Source organism: Puntigrus tetrazona, chromosome 3, assembly GCF_018831695.1.
Source record: "Puntigrus tetrazona isolate hp1 chromosome 3, ASM1883169v1, whole genome shotgun sequence".
Classification (NCBI taxonomy): Eukaryota; Metazoa; Chordata; class Actinopteri; order Cypriniformes; family Cyprinidae; genus Puntigrus; species Puntigrus tetrazona.
This window is the reverse complement of record NC_056701.1, coordinates 21527315-21547660: the sequence shown is the minus strand read 5'-3', so window position 1 is coordinate 21547660 and position 20346 is coordinate 21527315. Positions and strand designations below refer to the sequence as shown.

At 36.2% G+C, this 20346-nt stretch overlaps 1 protein-coding gene across 1 annotated transcript; it reads left to right on the top strand.

The window, feature by feature from the left end:
• Positions 1 to 11106: 11106 nt before the first annotated feature.
• LOC122341352 (aquaporin-1) lies at positions 11107 to 19503 on the top strand. The gene is made up of 5 exons (XM_043234700.1): positions 11107 to 11180; positions 16537 to 17017; positions 18366 to 18527; positions 18877 to 18957; positions 19155 to 19503. Exons 1-5 carry the CDS (start codon positions 11107 to 11109, stop codon positions 19323 to 19325), a joined length of 969 nt encoding a protein of 322 aa, XP_043090635.1. The 3' UTR covers positions 19326 to 19503.
• The last annotated feature ends 843 nt before the right edge of the window (positions 19504 to 20346 follow it).

Genomic DNA, 20346 nt, shown 5'->3' with positions numbered 1-20346 from the left:
ACTTTATTTTTGTTTGCGCATACAGTGTTTGCATAGAGGTTGCCTTTCAAAGAACAGTGAAAGAATAAAGGTGCTTCACGATGCCATAGAAGAACCTTTTTGTCTTAAATGGTTCCATAAAGAACCATAATGGTTCCATGAAAAACATTTCTTTTCCACAAAAGTTTGTGGTTCTTCAAATTATAAAAATGTAAGAAAGAGATAGTTCTTTAAAAAAACGTTGACTAAATTGTTCTTATTGGAACCAAAAATGGTTCGCCACTGTGAAAAACCTTTTGAAGCACCTTTGTATTTGTTTTTAAAATAAATGATGTAAAGGAGATAAAAATGTAGCTAGAGGAACGTTTTTTGCAATGAACCTATGTGTAAAATAAGCTTCCTAGAAAAGAACCAATGCAATGAAAGAAAAACACACCAAGGAAGCTAACCTCCAGCAGACAAAATGCAGATCACAACAAAACAGCTCGAAAAAAGAAACTAGGCCACTAAATAATACGCTGAGCCTCACACTGGGTGTATGTGTGAATAGTATCAGTCAAAGAATGGCGCTAAACCCCTTCAGCTGTAGCAGAGTATTTGCTCATCCAAAAACAATAAAACAACTCTCTCAGAAAATGAATGTTTGAGGGCAGACTTTACAGCAAATGACTGATGGATTCAGGTTGCAGGCCTGGCACTTGTTGGCCACAGTATACTGACCTGTCAACAAGACCCCCATCTATAGCTTCAGAATGACCAATTGCTAGAGGAAATCTGTGTGTAAGTTCCAGTGTCCTCGCTGCCAGCCTACGGACCGTTACAGTGCTGGGTCATGCCCCGAAAATGGGTCGCAGGGTCCATTCTGATAAACAAATAATGTAGAATGCAAATAATAAAATGCAACTTACCATATAATCATGTGTAGTCATGACAGCAAAATAAAAGGGCTTATTAACATGAAGGAGAAACACTTCCCATATCTTCTGTTATTGCTGTCAAAGGCTAAACTCTACATAATTTTGCAGAAATTCATTAAATTTATCACTTTTTGAAAGTTTACTTTACACACACTTGACAGTAGCCAATTACTTCCATAGTTTGGGAAAAAATGCTATCTATTGTCTGTTATAGGCTACTATTTTATTATGTGACTATTGCAACTGTCAATTGCTTTTTACCCAAATTCTTCAAAATATCTTCTTTTTTACCCAACAAAATAACAAAAATTGTACCGGTTTGGAATGACATGTGAGTAAATTATAGTATTTTAATTTTTGGGTGAACAATCCTATTATAGAAACCAGCAGAGAGTAGACAGGCAACCATTTAGTATATTACCGAATGAAATCAATGGACTTACAGAGAAAAAAAAAATAGCATGAATTGAATCTATATCCCCATCATTAGAACAAAAAATGCTGCAGCACCAACAAGAATGTTTTTGTGATACCAGAGGTGGTTGATAGCATGCATGTGTCTCGTAATCGCTCTGAATTCATATTTAGCATTGCTAAACCGAAGGTCCCTAGTAACCCTGGCAGCTTGCTGACTGAGACGCTTTGTACGACTCGCATTCAGAGCTTTCGTAAGAAGCTATAATCTGTCATGGAAAAGACAGAGCGGAGGTGAAGGAGAACGTGCGTAAGCAAGTGAGCAGACGAGGACCTTAAAAAAATCATTTTGCTTTTAAGTTATGCAGTGTGCGAATGTAGACTGTGTAGGTGTGTGACAGTGAATGAGACGTGAGGTGCTATACTGTAGTAAAGCAGCGTTGCTGGCTCTCAAAAGAGCTGTTACATTTGCTTTTTATAAGAGCACGAGTCGGAAAAGAATCAGCATTCAGCTGCTGCAAAAACCACACAGTGACTGCAGTCTTTGAAGAAAGTGCAAAAGCACCAGGGAATATGCATTACTTTAAACTTTATAGTTCATTTTAGTTTAACTTTAGTAGGCCTCTCTTTTTTCACAAAACCTTAATTTGGTTAAAAACTTTGTTTGGTTGAGTTGATAGTTACTGACAACTTATCATCCACCACACACAACACAACATAAAAATACACAGCTACAGTTTATCTGAGTTGGCATACTTATGCTATTTATTGAGTAAAAAAGGAAGTTAATCTCAGACTGAAACTGTAGGCCGATATTATTGACGTTCAGTTTACATCAAATCAATGTGATCGATGTCAAGTCTGATTTGCATATTTGACCTGTTATTTTTTGTTGTGAATTTTTACAATCAGTTGCCCATTGCGATATTGTTTAATTACAGTACTGATGCACATCACTATTGGTAATTTTGTCAGCTACCAATAAAAATTGTAGGACCAATAGAAGACAATCAATTTAATTCCATTTAGGAGTGCCATATAGTAGAAACGCAATTCTGTTTTAAAGTCTTTAATCAACTGAGCATGCACATCCAACATCTGATTTTTATTAAATTAACGAAAATTTTATACAGGATGATACAATGGGTTATGCATTTCTGATATTTTAAAATGTCAGATTGTTGTTCTTTTTCATCCATCTTCCAAATGGATTCCAGCATTGCATCATAGAGTAACATTACATCAGGGCAATAAAAAGGGCTTCCTTCCATGTTGTTTATCTTCTGTAATAAATTACACAACTCTAAACCAAGTTCAAGGTCTGTAAACAAATAAAACCATATGCCTGTGATGTACTGCTCCCCGACTTACTCTGTAAATCAATGCGAGTTTTGTACATGTCTCAAAATGTGCTAGTATAGCAATGCATCACGTAAATGCTAATGAATGCTTCTGTGTTCCTTTACTTCTAAAGAAAGTTTTACAGTATAAATCTTGCACGCTGTTTTTCTGCTCCTCAGATTGTTTTACCTCAGCAGTTAAACAGTTTTTCTAACATGTGTAAAAGTCAATGTTTTTGACTTCTTGAGGTGCATTAAAAACCAGAGACTCTTTTTTTCAGAATCGAAATGCAAACACCAGAAGCGAGTACAGTACATGCTGTCCAGGGCTCTGCTTCCAAATGCAATAATGGATCAGAAACAAGACTCTTTCCCAGTCTGAAGCAACACCGTTTCTACTCGTGCCTACGGCTCTCCAGGAAGTAATGAAAGTATTTCAAAAGGATTTTGGTTTAACTTGGAGGTATGCAGACTTGCGGACCAACTCAGACATATGCTTTCATTTATAGACTTTCCCCTTGAATCGGTATGCGGTGTGATACCGGATATCAGCGACAAGTACTGGGAATTTAGCACCGTGTGGTAATGCAAAGTACTACAGGGATTCCTGTCTACAACTATAGAGAGATTCATTACCATTAATATAAAATGACATGCAATGAGTATAGTGTATTTTTGTGGATTAATCTGATTTATAATGTTCAGAGAGAGAACAAAAATGGGTATGCATGATGTTCCATCAGCAAAACATTTTATTTTATAAACCAGCAGTTAGTTTGGACACATAAAATGTATGCCCCTGGTGATTGTAAAAGAGTCTATGCTTGAATGCTTGAAATCAGTTTTGCAGACTGCTATCAAATTGCTTTGAAAAATAAATAAATGTAAAGAACAAGTTGTCCAAACTTCAAAATAACTGGAATGTTGGTATTATTTACAGAATAACTGTAAATCAGCGTTTCGTGTTTGCACATTATCTCTCCAAAACCGATGATATTCCCAATGAATCTGGCCTGATGTCTTCTATTTCATGAGCTTTCATCTATTCTGTCTTTACGCTGTCAATATATCATTATCTCTTCTGATTGCAGAGAGATTACCAATTAATCTACTGTGGCATGTATTGAATTGTCCCACAATAGGTAGGATCAAAGGGGCTTCAAATATCCTGAAATAAGAGCAATTACATACATTTGTGCAGTGAGATGAATAAATGAGATGAGGAAAGCGACTGAGATGGAATAATGCCCGTAGTGTTAGGTTTATCTATTGCTCACTAAAATTATCATCATAATAGCAATCCGATGAAAAATGTCTTTAAGATTCACTCATTATTTGCTCACCCTCAAGCTGTGAAGCTTTCATGCTACAAAAACAAAGCATAAACACCATAAAAGCATAAAGCGGTCCATACTATAGCTGGATGATATGGGCAAAAATTTTAGATAGGAATTTTTTAAGGAGCCATTGCCATTTCACCAGAGAAGCTAGAGTCATCACCGGGTTGCATTGTTACAGATTATGGCAGATCATTTGTCTAGTCAGGCTTAAGGCCGGATTAACTAAAAGAAAGGGCAATGCATGATGGGCAGTCTGACTGTCAAAGAGATTACACGAAATGAGACTTTTCTGTTTACATATTTAAAATGACAATCAGGTCATGGCAAAAAATTTAGGAGATTATCTAAACTCTCCAAAGCATCCCAAAATGGTACACAGCTTTTTATGCGATTTCATAAGATTACAGGAAACACATTTGAGACAGCTTGGGGAAAACGGAGAGTACTCTAATACAAATGAGATTTCACAATGGAATGACATGGCTTGGTTTAGCTCCACATCTCCGCATTATAAATGGGATGTCAGACTGTCCGATTATTACTTCTAAAATCTAATGCTTCAGCAGAGTTCGGTGCTGAATATTAAACTTAGATGAAATCCCAATAGATTTTTGCTTAAGAATTTCCATGAACCAGCGCTGATTCCTCAAGCATGTTTGTCTGGCATGACAAACACTAAAAAGCCTGCAGGAATTGTGGGAAAGAAGGTTAATAATGAAACAAGCACCTTCGCTGCAATGATCTTCACTTCCAGAAATGTTAGATGTATTTATATGTACTAATTCCATTAGAGCTCACCTCAATCAAATGAGATGAGGTTAAATTAAGGACAACCGCGTCAAAGAAAGATGTTTAGGACTTGTTTTGAATTCCAGATCGCATCCACATAGACAGCGATCAAAACTGACAAGCCACTAAAACGCTGCGCATATTGGCCGGAGCCATTTCTGGAATTCCCATTAAATATCCAACGCCCTGTACATCATCACACAGGAGCCCGTGAAAGCACATGTGACATAAAACTGTTAAGAGGCCTGCCTCGAGAGTGCTGTTTATTTTATATAGCTTAACTTGGAACACAAAGTCATTCCATTATGTCAGTGGGCAATGAAGCGTCTGTTTGCGGTCGCTGCTGAACCTTCGGTAATGAAATGCAGCGGGATCTGCTTGACTAAGGAGACAGCATCCCATGTCAGAAGTCTTATTAATGAGCATGTGGGGAGAAAAACGTGCGTATGCCCAGTACCAAGTCTGAGTCTAAACCAAAATAGGGCTACAGAGTTTCAGCTAGCAGTAATTGGAAACCTTTTGGTTTTGTCTCTCATCATATCCCAACATGTCGGACTAAAGGGACCTGCCTGTTAATTTAGCAGATACTACGTCTGTCTTGTAGAATGAGCACTGTTTGAAGGAATACAACAAGGATAAATAAAGGCTTTTTTTTTAACAGGGCACAGATGTCTGAGGGCACACTGAATGTCTAGAATGCAAAATCTAAATCTGGACAATCAAAACGTTCTAGGATTTTGAATCAAACTAATAAAAAAATCTAAGAAATGCTATGTTATTCAAAGCTGTTGCAAGCAAGATACAGACATGCTAAAGAAAGATACTAAAGAAAGAAAGAAAACTGCTTTTACAAATTATTATGCTGATACTATACTACTGTTTAAAGGTTTAGGGTCAAAAAGATATTAATGTAGTATTTTAGGATCACCGACGCTGCATAGCACGGTAAAACAGTAATGTTGGGAAATGTTACTACAATCTAAAAAAAATTATTTAAAAATTCAAAAATTCTGTCCTCTCTTAATTATTTCATGAAATGATTATAAAGTGGTTTGGGTGTACAGCAACAAACAATAAAGTGCTATATCTTTGAATCCCATAATATTAACAGTAACAACATAAAGCAAAAATAAAGCAAGACTAACTAAATTTGAGGTTTTAAATTAATCCGCTATAAAGATCTAAAATACACTCATAGTATTGCCTTCTTCATTGTGGGGGGCTTTAAACCTGAATCCAAATATCTTTAAAGATCTGCACCATCTGGTTATGATGGATCAAATTGTTCTCTGAAGGAAAACTCTAAGCTTTCATTTGATGCATCATAGATTTTGCATGTGCATTACATTAAGGATAACTAGCTCAATATGTATTCTGAACTGTCCTGTGTTCTCTCCAAAATTCCAATAAAACCATTTCAAGTCTTCTGGGGAAAAAATCTAAGCGCTGAAGACACTGTAAGATAAAGTTTGTTCCAAATGAATCCATGGATACTGTATGTTTTCCATCAGACAAAGATCACAATGTTTATTTATTTATAAGTATTTGTTAAAAATCAGTAGCAGCTTTCTTTTTTAGAAAGACATAATAGCAATTATATTGTCTTATATTTATACTTATATCATTGCAAACGTATACATAAGCACTGCCGCTCTCTTCTGATTTAAAGTCTAATTTAGGTCCTTTAAAGTAATATTTAAATGGATTTCAAACTAGCTAATATAATAGCTAGAGGCTTTAAGAGTGGAAAGCTGGTGCTCAATCAGCTGAACATTCACTTCTCTGGTCAGTTTCCTATTTCCCACAGTGCCTCACTTATTCACGGTGCCTTTTGGGATTGGATGAAAAACAGTGAAGGACCTCCTGTGTGACAGATCTGGAGGATCTCCTGGGATGAACTTCCAAGATAAACTCACTAGCAGTACACTGAACACAAAAACAACAAATCTCTCTCCAGGATCAACACGGACCCCATCCTGCTGCGGGACTGACGATTCTGCTGAATTTTGTGCTGGTTTGATAACCAAAAATATGTGGTTCACTGATATAAATGCACATAAATTTGCACGAAAGAGCATACCATGGCTTCTTCACACATAGTTCGCATAACTTAAAAAAAAATAATATTTCTGTTAAAAATACAGTGTGTTTTCTGGTCTTTTATTGAACAGAATGCATACAAAATGTAACAGGATATTCTTTTTCTGTATAATGTTAATGTTATGGCATTAGACTAAAATGTACTGACTATTTTCATGTTATAACTATCTTAAAAACTGGATAATTGTTGTCCAGTTTTAGAATTCTACACTTGTGGCATTTATACTCAAAAATAACCAGCCTATAAAAATTGCATGTGTATCTCTTATGTATTTTATTACCAAATATTGAATTTAATCTTTATATCAACTGGTTTCCTTTTAATAAGCATGCTGTTTTCTTATTGATCATAGGCCTCATTGATCAAAGCACATTCAGCACATCAAAGTTTTTGAATGGACATTGCCAAATTATCAACAAATAATGTTTTTTTTTTTTCTTTTTACTCAAAAAATTAGGTGCATCATTTCAGATCAGTGTAGTTTATGATCAATGAGTTCATAAAAAAAGGAAAAACCTATGCCAAATGAAAGAAAATAATAGAATAAAAATAATAAAATAAATGTTCTTTGGTAAAAAGATTTTCAGCACAGCGCAAGCAGCATTAGAGCAATTCAACTTAGTACCATCTAAACACAAAACCATTACGGGTAAAACAGTACAGTGTCAAAAATTATTTTTAATACACAGGCTAATTCACTGTGATTCTAAGGAGATTTTGATGGAAGTCATTCAGAAACAAAACTGTGCCTCAAATTATGCTCATACATTTATGCTCGTGAAGACAAATATATCTAGCGTGCAACACTGCATTCAAGAAACCACCCAAGTCATTTAACTTTATTATTATTATTATTGTAAGCCATTCTTAATATGACACAGGCATATTAATATAACAGCCAGAGTTGTAAATCCACAGCTAGTTGACTTGCCATCGTTATTTGGAAATGCAAACTAAAAAAGTGAGAGTTCGTTTGCTTTTTATTTATTTATTTTGGCTGAAATTGTCTACAGTGATGTCAAACAGCATATGGAGCCCAACAGAAGGCGAGACAGTACCGGCGCTATCCTACAGATGTCCAGTCGTCTGTGTGTGGCTTTTTTTGTTTAGCTGTTCCATTGAAAAGGTTGATGAACCCTGTGTTCATATAAGCCAGCAATTTTCAAGCTCTCAGCTAATACTCTCAGCTCAATAAGTCAGCTTGTGTTTTGGGTTGCCAAGTCCAGACTCCAGCAGAAGAAAATACGAGACACACTTAGCATCTTTTGGGGAAAATAAAAGATACTTTGAATTCTTTTAGGCCACATACGCCATTTGAGACCCGTGCAAATAGTCACATTTGACCACAATGTAAACAAAAAAACTACTCAATTATATCCGCTAATTCAGCCAAGACCACTTACATGAAATTAACGGAATTGCTTCAGATTGTCAATTATGATGTGTATGAACTGTGGTTTTGTTCTCGTCAGAACGCCCCAACCATTTATGCAGCCATGCCTGTCCAGGCCTGAGACAATGTCACAAAACCTCCGACCTACGAATGCTGAACACATATGCATCAATAGAACAACCAACTAAAAAACGCTGAGAGCTTAGTAAATCATAAATCAAAAGCCACCTGTTACATTAATTACTACCTCAACTACTTCTTACTGCTGTAAAAATGCTGATTGCTGTTTGATATCGCAAACTGGTGAATCTTACCATATTATTTCAACGTATCTTAATTATGAACACATTTGTTTGTAGTGCAAACAGTTTTACCATTTACTTTGTTCTTCTTTTCATTATTTCCCTGAAGCAGCTAACGAACCAGAAGTCTCGCACATTCACAGAAAAACGACTTACTTCTGCATTGAAAAATAAGCTGGATAGCGTAAATAATGAATGTTACACAAAACGCATGGTTACCTTGCAAGGATGATACTGAACAAGGCCAATAAATGGAGACCTAGGTCAATTTAGTTAGACAGAACAGCAGAAAATTGATTCAAAAGCTTTGTATATTTGGTAACAAAAATGCCATGCTAAAATCAAAACAAACGTATTAAATTAAGCATAATTGCATATTACTTTATTGTTCTTGAAAGCAAATCTTTAGACAGCACATACACATACAGCAATGCAACACATGTGAAACAGCAGACTTTATATTAAGAAAGAAGTTGAAATAAAGTGGAACAAAATGACCAACAGAAACACAGTAAAATGGAAAGGGCACATTGTGTAGGCTCAGACTTTAGATAATAGTCAACAGGTATTTTAACTTCAAAATTAGTTATCATGCGGTTTTCTGTTAACGTTAATGGAAAATAAGCAGAAAGGAAAATGTGACGGCAAATTAAAATGCTAATTGGGCGACTATTCAGCATTGTTTTGCTTTAAGAAATAAACAAACGTAATAAGAACATGAGGTGCAGGATGACTGCCAATGGCGAAATATTGCTAAAAAGTTATGTAGTTATGTAGGATTGCAGACAGTTTTCGTGATAAACCTGGGAGAGGCTTACATCATGGGGGATTATGTTGAGTATGATATGCAAGTAAGATTTAATGCCATGCAATGGTAACTGAATTTTTATATCAATAGTAAACTAGATTTTTTAAAACAATCTAAAGCAATATGCATGCAGTATTTTGATTCAAATAAAAAATGTTTTGAAAGATTTATGACTTATGATTTATGCCTGATCTATACTTATGCTCTATAGTTAATTAGATATGGTCATGTTTGTGTGTTTCTTAAAAATTTGTGAACTGCTTCATTAAAACAGATTTCAACCTTTTCCATCTTTGTGTGGTGTTTTGTTACAGTGGCTGTCTAAATGGTTTGTTATTAAGGTTCCCAGGAAAAAATCTCATGGCTTTATTCAAATAAACTGCCAAAGAGGTCATGGGGACATTTACTTGATGTGTCTATCAACATTGCAATATTTGGTCTTGTCTCATTGCAAATAAACATGCACTTCAATCCAAAAATACTGAATTAAAAGCCTGATCTATTTTGATGGTGTTAATATGTATATGATATACTTCAGTTACATAAAAAAACAATCCCCTATCTTTATTGGAAAGTTAAATGGGAGAGCAAGAGAAATGTAAAATTTCCCAGCAATGAGTCTCAAGCATGTAGCAATTGCAATTTCTGAACTCTTAGGAACTACTCTGGAGGACTTGAATGCATCATGAAGTGATGCTTGGTAAAAAAAATAACATGGAATGCTTTGTCATTATTTGAAAGCATTTATTTTGTGCAATCACCACGAAATTGTCACAGAAACTGTGAAAAATACTGGCCATAAGGTTTTGTTTTGTCAGCCAGGGTAATTTTAGTTCTGTTCCGGCAGATTGTCGTGCCTGGTACACTGTCTGCTCGGCCACTGGAAAGCACTCGACTTGAAAGAAGTGATATGTTTGCTAGCCTTTGCCGATCAGGCATTGCATGACTTGCGTTTGTGCTGAACTGTTACTTTTTAAACAAATGTACGAACCGTTGCCATGGATTTTTTTAAACCGCATCTGTGACCTATAATCTAAAGGCTCGAAAAACAGTGATTACGTGATATTTGATGTAGTTTCCTTAATGCACAACCCAGTTCCATTTATCTTTTGATGTGACGTGTAATTCTTAAATGGTAAAATATGTTCTCCTGTGCCAATGCTACTCTCAAACACACACTGTAGGAAAATTGGTTTAACACTTGTTTAAAGCAATTGCTCTAAATAATACCTGTTTGACGAAACAAGGGCTACACCACTCTGAAATGTATCATAGCAACAGGTTTGGAAGAAAAATATTGAAAATTTGAACTTCCCAGCATGCCAAAGTCACAAAAACATGCCCACATTGACGACACTGATGACAAATTTAGCAACCTTTTAGGGACCTGCTTAGTGATAGAAAAATGGCAGTTCTCCCAATTAAAAGGGTAAATATGAAATGGAAATACGCTTTGGTTCTTTGCTTTATACGACTGTGTTTAATACAGTTTTCCAGAATGTTGCAGAAATGCAGGTGTCAGTCAGTTTTTTGAGATTTAGTTTGATATCTGAGAGATGTGCGGGTTTTTGGAAAGAAAAAATCATTGTTTTTGCAGCTTTTGTTTGGTGAGGTTAGTGCTGCAGAGATTATTTTATTTGTTTTCTTTGTTTGTAATGAGACTTTGAAGCTTTAATTTTGAAGGCTTTTATGTTATGGTCAGAAGTGTAAAGCAGTTGTGCCTATGGGTTTACAGCTGTCTGAGAGCAGAGCTGGCAGTACTCCCAGACCTCAGTCCTTTCAAGCGGTTATCACCCGGTAAACATCAGGGGTTGCCGAATGACAAGAACACAGAACTTGAATGTTATTCGCCGGTGCTGTGAATCTCTTTGTATGAATCCAATCGAATCTCTCTCAGTGTCAGAACAAATGCCTTTTGCTTGGTTGCTTACATCCCCGCACTGTCTTTCTTGTAAGTTACATAGAAATCCATAAATGAGTTATCGCATAATGAACCCCGATAAGAGACGCTAGCAAATATTTTGTTTTGCCCTGGAATATCAGATTAGTGTCGCACTGATTTCTATTAGGCTCAATGCAAAATGACACAAATGTTGCCATGGTATTTGAAATATCAGCTTCCCTGGTACATGGAAATGTGCTCTTTCAAGGGTGCTGGCGGAGGAGGAGCACTCTAAACCTCCGTGTGCAATATCATTCACAGCCAAAACAGATAAATGAGAGTGCGTAAAATAACTGACAAGTGTCTCAGAGTGGCCTGCCCACATTACTCCTCTACCCTGCCATTAATATCATGTTCGTGCAATTCATGAATTATATCGCTGGAGGGTTAGAATATTTTTGAATACACCTTTGCACAAATCTGACATGCTAGCATTACTGGTTAAATGAGGGATTTGGAGCTGCTGTCTAATTGCTGTGGAGAGCAAGTGCTACATGGTAATGTTGCCATCTAGTGAGAGAATGGTAAAAAGGCACGGTTTTCAGTGTTCACGAACAAGAATGCTTTTGACTTTTGAAGTCTGCTTTTCACGGTAAAACTCTCAATCAATAACGTATCCCTTTTGTTTTTTCTACCACCTGAAAAGGGAATATTTCTGCGTGCCCTTGAGTCTTACTTTGCCTGGCTGCCATTTTATGATTCAATAAATCTCCACGTTTCAGCATTCTCTACAGTTCTGCATAATGGCTATCAAGGACAAATGGCACGTTTCTGCTCCAAAACTTCTAAAACGACTATACATGAATCTCAGGTGGTCATACATCTCAGGTGCTATTCGCTCTGAAATGACTTTGAAAAGATTTTTTAGACGTGACAAGTAAAATACACATTACAGAGGAATTTACAGTTAGGACCGAAGGACCAGATGGAAGTCAGAGATACAATCAACTAAAGAATGAACATTTGCAGAAGAAAAGAGTTTGCAGGTGACAACTGACAGAGAGAGAATCAGGAACTTTCCAAACATCAGCTTTAAAACTTTTTCAAGGTAGAGTTCATAATATTCTGCTCTGAATACAATCACAGTAGTTTATTTTTTCAGAGGTCATCTAATCATAAATATAAATACTATCCAGGTGAAAATAAAGGTTTGAGTAGTAAATAGATGTGATAGGCTATAAAATCATTTAGGTGACAACTGACACATTTTTTAGAGAGATAATCACACAATACTTCTGTTTAATTTTAATAGTAAATCTCCTTTATTTAACAAAAAATAAAATGTTTTAAATTTCATTAATTAAGAGACAGTTACAATTTAAAATGTAAGTACCGAGAACCTTGGATTTTCAAAGGTATCGGTACAAAATGCTGAAATTTTAGTACCATGACAACACAAACGTGTTGGGTGCTTTTCTCAAACCAAGGAAAGATCACATTCCAGCGAGAAGTCTATAGTTCTGTATTATGAATTCTGTATAAGATGTAATTTTCATTTCATTGAGTTTCACATAGGAAAGTTCAAATCATTTCATATTTCAAAGACTAATATTATTTAACAACTTAATAAACCACTTGAAAGAATATATTGAATTTTTGAAAATGTCTTATGCTTACCAAGGCTTTAACATAACTATTTTCTATTTTACTATATTTTAAATTGTAATTTAATCCTTAACATTCTAACATAATATATAATGAACATTCTGTAATGCTTTTGTGCTCATGAAAATTGTTTTTATCATCAAAGTAGAAAACAAATAGTACATTTATTTCGGGAATGGGGTGTCTTTATTGTCTCTTTTGACCAATTGAATGCATATTTGCTAATAAAGCCTTAATTTCTTTTTTTTTTTATCTTACTGACCCCTAAACTTTTGAAAAGTATTCTTTATGCATATGTTTAGTACGAATGTGTCCGTATGGTGCTACTTGTAACTCTACAAATGAAGATACGTTTTTCTAGTTTTATTTGTATATACAGTTTTAAATTGTCAACTACCCATATACCTTTTTTTAATTGACTCATTTAAATGTATGAACAAAATATTTGACAATCTTTAGGAAACATAATAACAAATCCAAAAGTCCAAAATGATGACTTTTACATATACATCACCCAGCCCTAATTTGAAGTTTGGTTTACCACTGAGTGTTACAATGACTCAAGGTCAGCTAGCAGTCAGCAGACCACAGCTATCAGCTGGATGATCGTGACACACAGCTTCACCCTCACTGGTGAGAGGCAGGCTGGAAGACAGGGCGTGAAAATGGATGTGTCATCGCCTTCGATTATAGAGAGTTAGAGGTGTGTGCAGAGAGTTGCTTTGCCCGGTGTAACCCGATGTCTCTAGGGCCTTCAATGTACAGATGATGAATGAAACTACTGAGTGAAGGACAGGTATAGGCCTACAGGTCTAAGTGTTTATGCGGTGGAGATGGTCTATGTTGAGCTTTTGACTGATTTAAGAAGGTTGGTTTAATATTCAAATAAGTTCAGCTTAAATAATGCATAATAAAAATCGTAGTTTTTTTAAAGGCAAAGTATGTAATATTTTTTAAACCGTTTTCCCACTAACATTGAGTAACATTTTCATGGTTCTTTGAAATAAAAGTGTCTAAAATGAAATAAGAACTTATCATCCAATGACTGCGCCAACTTCATTCATTAAAAATGAGTGAGTCCGAAAATTCTAGCTAAGTGACTAGCTGAAATGTATTTCTCCTTTAGGGCTGAAATCACCTACATTTTCACCTTATCAAAAATCGGACAGTTTTAGTTTTATTAGATTTGTCATTAATAATACATACAGGCGGCTGAAGTAGCAGGCAATTATAGAAGATGTCATTTGAAGACAGACCTGGCTGGAGGTACTGTATTTATCTCCCAATGGACAAAATTGCCTAAAAAACGTATTATTATTATTATTCATTCACTACGTTTTTCTGGTATATTCACAAAAGTTATGGGGATTTACTTTTTGGTATGAATTGCACTGCAGCTCTTGACATGACATGCAAGTCAGCGGAAAAGTGCAAAAAAAAATATTTGACTTCTGGTGTCAGAGAAATTTCACTAAAAGAACAGGCACCGAAGTGATACCCCTGAGGCCTGAGTAAATTTCCAAAATCCTCCAGTGGAATCCAATCCGAAATGATACCCTTCTGCACTTTTTACATGACAAAGCCCTTGTGCTGGTGGGGTGACCAAATGTAATCTTCAAAAGCAGGAGGGGCGGCCTGATTAGATTTAGTGCCTGCTTCTGAGGCTCTGCAGAAGCTCAGAAAAAGATTTACAGATGGCCACAGGTTGAGGATGGACAATGAATATAAACCCAACCCTGTCCAGGGGAGAAACTGAACAAAATGAACATAAATCTGGGAGCTGGCTAAAACCGCAGACTGAGGTTGTAAGATAAGACCTACTGAGACAAGAATATTGAACTGGAATCTTAATACCGCTTTGACCTTAGCAAGACCTAGATAGTCTCTTTTTCTTAGACATCAGCTAAAAATATTTTGAGTCATTGGTCTCATTTGTGTACTTTTCTTCTCTTTACAAAATCAGATATTTGCTAGGATTTCACAAAATGGGAGGTTTTTGGTAACCTGGAACACAATGTCAAAGCCATGAGTATATAAGTCAAAGGTTTTCAGAATGTCAATTTATATATATATATATATATATATATATATATATATATATATATATATATATATATATATATATATATATATATATATAAAATTAATTAAAGGGGCTTCTAATGGTGTGACCTATAGTTGGCTTTACATCTTAACACACATACACTTTGTCACTCAAAGATATTTGAGTCCTGGGCATCAAACTGTGTGAAATCCCCATGGTTTAGGTCATACACGGTCACCCCGGATCAAACACTACACTAATGGACACTAATCTACACTAATTATCTACCTTCTTGTTTTCCAAATATTAGCAACGAGTTTCACGTTTCTGGACCCTTCACAGAAGTGGGTCAACCATTCTAACCTACTTGTAAAGCACAAATCAAAGGGCATCATCCCTGCTCCAGAAGTTTTCTGGTATGCTTTTATCTCGTTCCCACAGAATCTCAAATAATGCCTATGAAAACAATGTCATTTTGTAGTATAGTATAGTAATACAGACTATTAACAACTGATAAAAAATTGTGAAAAGTAAAATCAAAAACATAAAGCCAAATACATGCACTATATAAACCATTTTTATGTCTTTAATTTTTTTTTTGTACCAAAAGGTTTTATGAAATACATTCCAAAACATCCTCCAAGTGTCCTTTCATCAAAAGTCTTGTCAAATACAAATGACTTCTCTTTTCTCCTAAAAAGGTAATCTTATAGTTCCTAGTCATGTTTCACTCATATCAACCATATCCTGATTAGACCTACATTCATACTATGACCTCTATAGAATGTCACAGAAGCTCAGTCTCAAACTGTACAGTCATTGTAGTCACAAAAGTTTTCCTTTCCACTCTTTCTTCTAAGTCACTTTGAGAGAGCTTGTTGCTGAAAGGCGTAAGCAGATATAGACATTGACCATGTTTTAGAACAAAGCTCATATTTACTTACATTTGTGGGTTAAAATTGAGTTTTGTGTGTATTTGGGTCTGGTCACCCCAGAATGAAAGCACAAAAGTCAGCTTTCTTTGCTGTATTCTTTACTATCTTTACAGTATGCCTTGGCTCCTCTCTGATTTTTATCGCCTACTAAGATCTAATCTTTCTCCGTCTTAACACTTTCTGGGTACTTAGTGAAACGTTGGATATTTGACACGTCTTAATCCCTTTCAGTCGTGAGTGCCTCAGAGGAATACATGAGAGACTTTTTGATAAAGCGACTGAATCAAGTGCAACCCTCAAGCTTAGCCCCTCTGGCAGGTGAAACCCCAGAGGGAGGACTGCTGGTTTTTGATAAGGAAATCCAATCGGTGCTGGAAAGGAGACGTTTAGCATACAGAGAGTCTGAAAGCAGTGCCTGGTTCTTTTTGGTTCTTCACTTAACACCTGATGAAATTGCAAGCCTTTTCTGTTACACTGTTCAGGAAAGATCAGGCCAGCGGACAAAAGAAGGCAGGGTGAAAGCTTAGGAATCCATTTGAAGACGTCACAGGTTCCCATGCTGATGGCCAACTATAAGAATGGCTATAAAAACGGCTAATTCAAAGTTCATTGCTTCGGGAGATCTAGATTACAAGGTGCAGTACAAACAGTGAAGACGAGCTGTAGAAGTACCATGAAACCCTTGTCCACATTCAGCTTGATCCTGAGGGACGTATGGTCTGGCTTGTTTTTGCGTGACATGTTCTGCGAGTTTTTGGGGACTGTTCTTTTCCTCTTCATCAGCCTCTCTTCTGTTTTGCTGTGGCCACATGCCGGGCCTCTGTCATGGGACGAACCCCTCCCGACGCCGGACTCTTCTTTGGCATACTCGCCTGACCCACTGCATGTTTCTGTAGCTTTCGGAGGATCTGTAACCCTGGCCTGTGTTTGCCTGGGTGAGGTGCACCTCAACCCAGTTGTAACCCTGGCACTGGTTGCGGGCTTGAGGGTAACCCCCTGGCGGGCTGTCCTCTTGGTAGGAGCCCAGCTGCTCGGAGCGCTCAGTGCATTTGCTCTCTTGTTAGGCATCACACCGTCTGCCTTAAAGAGCAACCTGGGGGTTAATGAGGTGAGATGTGTTGGACTCTACAGGTTTCTCTTAATCTGTCTATAACAGGGATCCTTAACTTTGTCCCTCAAGGTTCACTTTCAAGGAGTTTAGCGTCAGCCTTGATCAAACTTAACTGACTGTAATTTTCTAGTAATCCTAAAGATGTTGCTAAGCTTGTTCGGGTATGATTGATCAGGGTTGGCACTAATTTGGAACTTAATGATCTATAAGGTTCCCTTTTGTTTTATATCTAAGTTCTGTGCATTGTGATATCTGTGTTCTGGATCTTCTGATCTGTTCTCTACATAAATGTTCCCACCCTCTGTTCTTGGAGGCACCCAATCATATAATAATCCTAATTTTGGATTTTCTGATCTGTTCTGTATATCCCTTTTGTTTTCCATGTTCTTTTCTAGTCTGGTCTGGATCCTCTCATACCTGTGTATTGTTATCTGTGATCAGTGTGGGCAAATTTGTCAGAATCAAAATTAAAGATAGTTAAATGATTGCAATGGTGTTTAATTAGCATTTGATTTCTCTTGAAGATCTGTGAAAATCTTATTTAAAAGAGACCATTTAAATTTATCTACAACATTTCTGTGTCTATAGTTAATGTGCTTGCTCAATAAAATCAAGGCTTTTATTCACCATTATTATGTTAACACTAGGTAATTACCAAGCGATTAAGCCATTCTCATTTTTTCCACAATGTAATTGGACGATTTCTTGCAAATTATTCTTTATTTCATTGTGACATACAGAGTACTCATTCATTCTCCAATTAGCCAATTCTCCTTGTAATTTTGATTAACCATTGGTTGCTAGTTAACAAAATGTAGTAATTGGTTTGTAAAGACAGAAATGTAAGAAACCATTTCATCTTCTTTTCTTATTCCTGCTTAGCATGACATGACATCCTAGTGCACCTGTTAAAGTGGAACACTACAATTTATTCTGTTTTCTGTTTTATTCTTTTTAGTACAATACAGATCTGCCAAAGGTTGTAATAGTAAACATAAATACAGAGGCATTGTGGTAGAAAGATAGAAAACTGCTAATCTTTGAACAATCAGAAACAACAAAGGAGTCTAGGGAAGGAGTCTAGAAAGAAACAGTGAGAGAGTGTCAAAATAAGAAAGTGCAAGAAAAATATAAATTTGATGGCAAATGTGCCCTGCGTGTGTCAGAGAAAGTGAGGAAACAGATGGGCATGGATGAATGGAGAGAGATAGAAAGTAAGAGAGAGAAGGGAAGAGAAAATAGTTTGGCAGGTAATTGGAGCGAATGAGGAAAGGAGATAGAGGCAGTTGGAAAAGACAGATAGTGTCCAACAATAACAGATAAAACTCCACTTACCCTCCTTCAGGTGGCCCCGGGGGTATATCTGTATCAGGCTCTGTTAGTGGAGATGGCTGTTACATTCCAGCTAGTGCTGTGTGTCCAGGCTGCCACTCATCCCAAATCAGCGTTTTCCTCCTTGGCCCCTGCCGTCATCGGCCTGTCTGTCACTCTTGGTCATCTTGTGGCGGTAAGGATGGCTGATGAGATTTCTTTGGACTTCATTTAAAGATGTGAATAAAATTGTTCATTATACAACAGGTGCTATCGATATTATTATATAAAATCTTTCAATTTAGTCAATGTTTAGATATATAATATTGTACATAATATTTATTTCATATTTATTTATTAAAGTATTTTCTCTGTCTGAAATGTAATTCAAGTCCATCAACAGCTGAAAGCTTCTGGTAGACCTTTGCCGCATTTTTTAATAAACATAGATTAACTGCTTGTTTGCCACAAATAAAGGGGCGATCTGGCAAGAAGTTTGAATTTGGCAGGAGCCTTATAGTTGCCCTCTGGTGTTTGGTCGGCAGATTGGCTTCACAGGCTGTGGGATGAATCCTGCCAGGTCATTTGGTCCAGCTGTGCTAACTACGAACTTCCACAATCACTGGGTGAGTAAACAAACCTCATGATCGAAATTCCCTTTTATAATACATTTATGTATTAATACTAAATTATTATTTCAGAAATGACTTTTAAATTGTTTTAATTCTATATTTTATAATTAACTCGAATGTAATATATTAACTTACTCGTAAAATGACTTTATGTAAGAGTTTTATGTATAGGAAGGTTTATACTGATGCAGGTGTTTTGGGTGGGGCCTTGTGCTGGCTCTCTCCTTGCCTGGCTGCTGCATGACCTGGTTCTCCATCCTCGCTGGAGCTGCCTTGGCGACTGGGTGAAAGAATGTAAAGAGACACTCCTGAAAGATCTTTCCAAGCAGTCCAGAGTTCCTGAAAACCGCATGGAAGCATAGTCATTCGAATAAACATTGCATCTCTATGCAATATTTTAGAGCGTCACCGGTTGATTCTCCAGTTTGTACAGAAGACCATCTATTATTACTGACAGAGTTTGGTGGATTGCAGATATGTAATTCTGAGCTTAGATCCTCATGAATCCATGTACTCAGGACTGGTCCAAACAGCATCTAATCTCTCGCTCCACTGGCGCAACACATGGACCTGTAGCCAAGCAGTCTGTGTGTTATCTTTTGCATTGTGTTCAGCTAAAATAAGCTTCTTTTTTTATTAGTTTAGCTGCTTTTGTGTGCTGCTGTTTTTGTTTTCTCATCTTATCTTTATTATATTTGTGTAGTTTTGTCAAATAAATTCAGTGCGGTATAGAATGTTGTCAATGTCAGAAAATGAGATGAAATTCACTCTGGGTTTGTAATTATTTAACACTTCTGATTTTATTGTAAATAGATTGGGTTTGAGACTTAATAGAAATGCATATGGCTTTAAACAAATAATAAGAGAATACATATTGCGTATTCTTGCACCCCTTTGAAATGAATGACTTTTAATGTTAAATCACCACTATTTCTATAGTGGTTTATATGTGACAAAGCAAATCTAAAACACAACAACAGTGTGATTATTTAGCTTAGGTCAGTTTATTGTTGGTTCTTTTATTTTAATTTTATTTCATTAGTCTTGTTTGTTGCAGTAAATAAAAAATTAACAATGACACTTGCCCAAAAAATGGTTGTTGTTGTTGTTGTTGTTGTTGTTTTCTCATCTGACATGAAAAAAGCAGAGAAATGAAAATCACACTTGCAAAATACCCAAACATCCCCAAGGGGTAGGATGCAATAAACAGAGTAGGAAAGACATTCACCAGAGCCAGATAAACAACTTATACATTTATTGGAAGGCATGTTGAACAGCAGGTCAATTTTTCATACTTAAAGAGCAGCTGAATTGCTTCAGGGTGCACTCAGACTAAATCTGCAACAAATCTAGGGAAAGGGAAACTGAAAAATATAATAATTA

What these genes read in the sequence shown, in the direction of transcription:
- LOC122341352 (XM_043234700.1), top strand. Translation starts at nt 11,107, where the DNA reads ATGGGTTTACAGCTGTCTGAGAGCAGAGCTGGCAGTACTCCCAGACCT. An exon ending in GCAACCTGGGGGTTAATGAG is followed by an intron (nt 17,018 to 18,365) that starts GTGAGATGTGTT and finishes ACCCTCCTTCAG; the next exon opens with GTGGCCCCGGGGGTATATCT. An exon ending in CTCTTGGTCATCTTGTGGCG is followed by an intron (nt 18,528 to 18,876) that starts GTAAGGATGGCT and finishes TTTGGTCGGCAG; the next exon opens with ATTGGCTTCACAGGCTGTGG.